The following is a 6,317-nucleotide window of genomic DNA, read 5'->3' on the forward strand; positions in this document are numbered from 1 at the left end:
CCACCGCGCTCATCTTGGACTTTTTCGCCGCGGGTTCGTCCGTATCGGAGGCGCCGCTCGAGCAGCAGGAGGCCCTGCTGCCGAGAGAAGTGGTCTCCGCGTCCGCCATCTTCAGCCCGTAGAGCCGCTGAGAAAGAGAAGAACAAGAAGTGGGGTTGTAAAAAAAAAAAAAAAAAAAGAGAGAGAGAATTCTTCCCCGGTCGACAGCTGGTTGATTTGCGTAGATCACGTGACTCCCTCTCCACCAGTAGTGTGTCGTCCTGGACGCGACTTCTTTTACGTCTGTGACGTCAAACCATAACAAAATATGTCATGTGGTTAAAAATTAAAAATCAACGTGTGTTTATTGGAAATTAACGTGGAAATGAACAATAATATTGTTGTCGTTGTATTTTAACCAGTGGTGGGAAAACGTACTCACATATTAGTAAAGTAATTAAACGTAGGCTATCAATACCGCAATAGCCTACTCCATTAGGCCTACTTACAGTACAAGTCCGGAATTCAAAATGTACTTGAGTAAAAGTACGAAAGTATTAGCATCAAAATGTATAAAGCACAAAAAGTTAAAGTACAAAATGTTTGAAAATAGCAGATCTACAAACTTGTATAAGATAGGGTTATGTGGTTTATGTATGTTATATATCTGCAAAGCAACTCGTTTTTAAATAAATGTAGTGGGGTAAAGTAAAAGTACAATATTTGTAACTGTGTAGCGCGAAGTAGTAATCACTAATCAGTATCTGACAACGATTGAGAACCTAACGGATCTTACATCAGAGTCAGCCACAGCAACAGCTGAACAGAACAACAGCCGCTAGGCAGCTGTGATCCTTTAGGGATCCATTAGAAATCCGTCCTATTTGCGAACGGTTTCGCATGTTTTATGGAGGCCGTTTTGAATTGTAGACCAGAGGACTTGGAGGATTACTACGGTTTATTAGGGTGTGATGAATTATCGTCGGTAAGTGTTATACCAGTTCAGTTGCCAGATTAAAAGTGGCTTATGGTTTTTGCTGGATGTCGTCATGTATTTGCAGATTTTTCTCTGTCTCCTGAAACGAGTCCTGATCAAAATGATAACAGTTTAAAAGCTGAAACTGATAAAAACTGACAGAATTCACTATGAAACGTCATCAACAACGTGTATGTTATGTAACCGCCGCCGCTCATGATCCTGGTCCAGAATATATTTGTTACAGTTTAGGGCCTAAACTGTAACAAATATATTCTGGACCAGGATCATGACCTAAACTTTAGGCATTTAGCAGACGCTTTTAATCCAAAGCGATTTACAATAAGCATACATCACTATAATAAACAAGATAATATTTCAGAGCATCAACAACAATAGACAAATGTATATGAATATGAATATCAATCTACAAAAACAATATAACCAGTAAAGAAAAAAAGGATTCTAAAAAACCTAAAAACAAATGCTAACTAGCTATTCCTAGTAGTAACGACCCTGCAATACCTCTGTGAAGTTGGCTCTATGGTTGGCTTGGCACCCCATATGATGAAAACATATAAATGGTGTCATTCTTTAGTGCTGGATTTGTGCTGAATTGGCATATTTTTTTAGATATTTTAAGTTATAGTTTTGCTGAGCCTGGCTTGCACCCCCAATTTTGTCTCCAAATCGGGAAAGAATTGTCCCATTCTTTAGTGCTGGATGTGCTCTAATTTGTGCCATTGAAATCATTGTGTTTATATATACTAGCCCTTACCCGTTCAAAGATATGAGCTCCGAAATGATGTGCAGTGTGTGGATTATGGGATGTGCACTGTGCACACAGTATATGAGGGATGGAAAGTAACTTTAACTGGTGCTTGCATGCTAATATGTAGGAGCATCAATGTAAGAAATACCATTTAACGGCTACAGAGATACTGTGTACCGATCTGCATGATTTTGGACAACATCTGTAACAGGGCCAGAACCCCCCCCCCCCCCCCCGCCTGCCCGCCCGCCTGCCCGCCTGCACACACACACACAGCACAAAAGAATGACACCATTTTTATATAGGCCTATGTTTTCATCATATGGGGTGCCAACTTCACAGAGGTCCCTGCAAGAGACCTAACTAGGAGGTAAAAAAAAGTTATGGCCATTTTTATATTTACTGTCCCTTTGACGTCACTATACAGGAAAAGAATACAAAAAATAAATTGCTTTAAGTAGCATGTGAGGGGTCAAACGAGGTTTTTTTGATGGTCTGAATCTATTGCAAGCATTTGTTTTGCATGAAAAACATTTCTTGGGCTAAAAACGGACACCGCAAAACTGTGGTTTAGTGAAGAGTCATCACTTTTTTGTGGGGTCTGTTTTTAGCCCAAGGAATATTTTTTGTGCAAAATAAATGGTTCTCATACTGTGTACCTTATTGACCAATTTAATAGAAAAAAATCTGCTAAATGTTACGTTACAATTTAGTCAGAACTTGGATCCCTCCCGACCTGTAACTATGCACAGACTTACACAATAAGCAATAGCACACAAAAAGTTATTTTTCTTACAGACTGAACAGATTGTCAACGAGTATAAGATTCAAGCCTTGGCATGTCACCCAGACAAACACCCAGACAATCCAAGAGCAGGTAACATATTCAATTCCTATAATGAACTGATGGGATTTTGTATGGTAGACCGTTAAATTAATCATGTGACTCATACTGTAAAAAAGAGAAAGAAAAAGTTGTCTCCCTCTCAATCATATGATTAAAGTTCCCAATGTTTTTCAGTTAAGTTGTCACCTGCTCAATCATACGACTAAAGTTTCCAATGTCTTTCCACAGTTTTCTACAATTAATTAACAAACATGTTAATGATAAATTGTTCACAATTATGCCTTAAAAATTACAACACTATGTTTCTATCCATATGCTTTTGATGTTTGTGAAAACATTGCAGTGGAAGATTTTCAAAAGTTGCAAGAAGCCAAAGAGGTTCTGTGCAATGAAAGTAAAAGAAAAAACTATGACCTTTGGAGAAGAAGTGGAATTACCATGCTTTTCCATGACTGGCAAGCCTTGAATGATTCTGTGAAAACAGTAAGTGACTTTGTAAATCAGTTGCAAATACACCAGCTGTAATTGTATGCCATTGTTGGCTATTGCTATTAATTTATCTGGTAAATGGTTTTCAGTCAATGCACTTTGCTGTGAGAACTAAGAAGGAGCCTATGTTGGAGGAGGTGAAGGCACAATACTCTGCCACCTCTGGAGCAGATGATTCTCATGTTGCGCTGGAGACACAAGGAGAGTCCTCACATGAAGAAGTGCCATCCTCAAGTAAGTACTGTTTAAAATAACCTTAAAGTCTTTTCATGAATACACAAATAATTATTGATTCAACCAAAAAGTCTGAAAAGGTCAACTTGATAAACTAATACGACTGAGGTTGGCTCTGTGCTTGGTCCTGAAAATAGCCGATCTACAAGCTCAAAAAACGCTTGTAGATTGGCTATTTTCAGCTAATGTTCCCCCCAGTTTAGGGATGCTAGGGTTCAAGTTGTTAAGATGTTTTGACCCATGCTGTACACCTGATAAATGAGATAACTTTTGTCCTTGAATTATTCTAGGTGACTACTGCCACCGGCGCTTCCGTTGGGCAGGTGACTCACCATCCAGTCTACTGCAGAAGTTCAGAAATTATGAAATCTAAATGTAACAACATTCCTTTAGATAAATGTATTAGTGTTGTCCATTTCCATGTTATCACATACTCTGTCGTGAATGTGAAAGTGGTTTGATTGTATGTGGACTGAATTTCTTTCTCATGTAAAGTGGAAATAGTTGGCTAAACGGTCAGTTAGAGCCTAGTCTTTCATAGCCAGACAACTATTCCACAATCTCCCATTATCTACGAATGCTATATTAGAAGGGTTCCCCAATGGCGGCCCGTGGGCCATTTGCGGCCTGTGGGAGGCAACTGTTTGGCCCCCACCCCCCCTCGCAATGTTCTCGGCTTGGTATCCTAGACATAATTCGGCCCTTGGGGAAAACTAATTGGGGAACTCTGCTATATAGTCTGGAACTACACCTCCCGAAAGGCGAGTAATGGAAGTAGTCACTGCTTTACAGAACTGTAGTCCCATTGGAAACATAACATACGCGCACTAGCACAGAAGCCCCTTTTCCACTGGCCCAACTCCACACCACTCCACACCACACCGCCCACTTGTGCTAGGTTTTCCACTACAAGGACCAGGGTAGAGTGGTGTGAAAGTGGTACTAAACAGGGTACTAAAAAGTATCCACTCTAGAGTAGGTCTGAGCTAGGCCAAACAGGGCCAAACACATCATAATGACTGATCACTCACTGACTTTTCATTTAGACCACCAGGATATAGTTGTAATACATGATACTAGATTCTATTGTGTTATAACCACTATTATAATCTATTATAGTGTATTATAATTATCATAGTAATACATTAATACTTAACAATGTATTATAATCACACTTATAATCCATTATAGTACATTATAATTAGGATTGTTGTAATACAAATTTATATTGTATTATAATCACAGATAAAAGGGTAAATTTGTTTCTTACCTATAGGGGTACTTTTGTGTAATGGAAAATGTAGATATTTTATGTGGTGCGGTGTGGTGCTAAAACTGCAGTCGAAAAGGGGCTATAGAGTCATTCGAGCGGCATATTGTTATGTGTGTATAGTTTAAGATAACATTTGAAAACATTATGGAAGTAACACCAACAACACCAGAGAAAGACAAATAATGCCCCAAAATATATTGAAAGAAGACATAACGCTTCCAGTAAGACTTGTTACCGCTACTGCACCAAGAGAGTGGGTGCGTCACATCCTACTCATAATCAGACTTCCGTTGCTCCAGACCGTATGACGGGAGCATTTGCAAATTGTGGGAGTCTGGCCACGCAAGACTAGTTAGAGCCTAACTTTCCTGTTCTACCCTGGATTTGAACCTGGGTCTCCTGGCTACGCAAGTGCTGAAATTATAATGACTGAGCTAATGGAACCTGTCTGCTTGCTCTGGGGAGAATTAGAATTTTTACTTTCAGGTCAAAATTTGTGTCAAAGTTTGTGTCCAACCTTCTGTAGCTAAAAGCTATGATACATCAGTATACAGTAACAGTGGCAGAAGTGACCAAAGTGTTTTGTTGTAGTATACATCTTAAAGGGTGCGTTCGGAAATACAGCACTGGCCAATACAAACTAATACGTGAGTGCATTCGGGTTGCACATTTCTGAACGCACCCAATATTAAATTGTGTCTAAACATGTATATGCTATAGCCTATAGTCAACTTATACGTGCAATATTTGTTAAACATTATAGTTGGACACTATGTAAGGATTAACTTACACAAGTGTCAATCACATCCTGTATGTTTGTTTATCATATATTATAATAAGAAATAGCTTCCTTGTTGTTGAACAGAGAACCAGATGGACAACCGATGTTTATTGTCACCTATATAAATCTCAGAACTCATTCAAATATCTACCTAGAAAAAAATAAAACATCAATTACATAAATTGCAGATGAGGCAACTTTTTACACACACACACACACACACACACACACACACACACGCGCGCGCGCACACACACACACACACACACACACACACACACACACACACACACATTCCAGTCTTATTCCATTACAATACAGTGGATGCTTTTCTTTTTGGATGATTCATTTTATAAGAAATATAGCCTATATTTATCTGACTTTAATGTTGTCAAATTGAAGAAGTAATACGTTTTATCTTTTGTATTCCTATATTTGCTTTTAAATTGTACAAGTCTCAGTTAAAAAAATAAAAACTTCCAGGCAAATCTTTGCCTAAAAAAATAAAGGTTAACAGCAGATGTCAGTTTGCAACAGTACATTAATGTATCTTGTCTCTTTTTTGTGTGAATGGGATATTAAAGGAGTAGTTCACCCCCAAAATGACTTTTTTTCTATTGATTACTCATGCCATGGAGAGTAGAGTTCAATAATATTTTTTGGTTTTTGTCACATTCCTAAGAAAAAAAATGTATTCGATTAAATTTATCCCCATTGATTGAACGAATGGGGGTAAATTTATTGTTATCACATTTTTGTCTTAGGAATGCGACAAAAAACAAAAAATATTATTGAACTCTAGTCTCCATGGACCATGGCGTGACTAATCAATAGAAAACAAGAATCGACACACAGTCAATTTAAAATCTGGTGTATTGGTGTGTTGAAGTTAGTGTTGGTGTTCTTTCTCATGTATATTTCATAATATTCTAACTTACTGTAGGCTATATGTCTAGGGATGGCCAA

The 6,317-nt window shown here is 38.2% G+C and overlaps 1 protein-coding gene across 1 annotated transcript; it reads left to right on the top strand.

Moving 5' to 3' along the window:
• The first annotated feature begins 795 nt into the window (after positions 1-795).
• Positions 796-5,874, top strand: dnajc12 (DnaJ (Hsp40) homolog, subfamily C, member 12). Its single transcript, XM_080740368.1, has 5 exons — positions 796-964; positions 2,526-2,604; positions 2,918-3,057; positions 3,153-3,297; positions 3,588-5,874. The coding sequence occupies exons 1-5, from the start codon at positions 887-889 to the stop codon at positions 3,668-3,670; spliced, it is 525 nt and encodes a 174-aa protein (XP_080596494.1). The 5' UTR covers positions 796-886; the 3' UTR covers positions 3,671-5,874.
• The last annotated feature ends 443 nt before the right edge of the window (positions 5,875-6,317 follow it).

The sequence above is a fragment of the Nannobrachium achirus genome (genome assembly GCF_963921795.1).
Source record: "Nannobrachium achirus genome assembly, chromosome: 13".
NCBI classification, from domain to species: Eukaryota; Metazoa; Chordata; class Actinopteri; order Myctophiformes; family Myctophidae; genus Nannobrachium; species Nannobrachium achirus.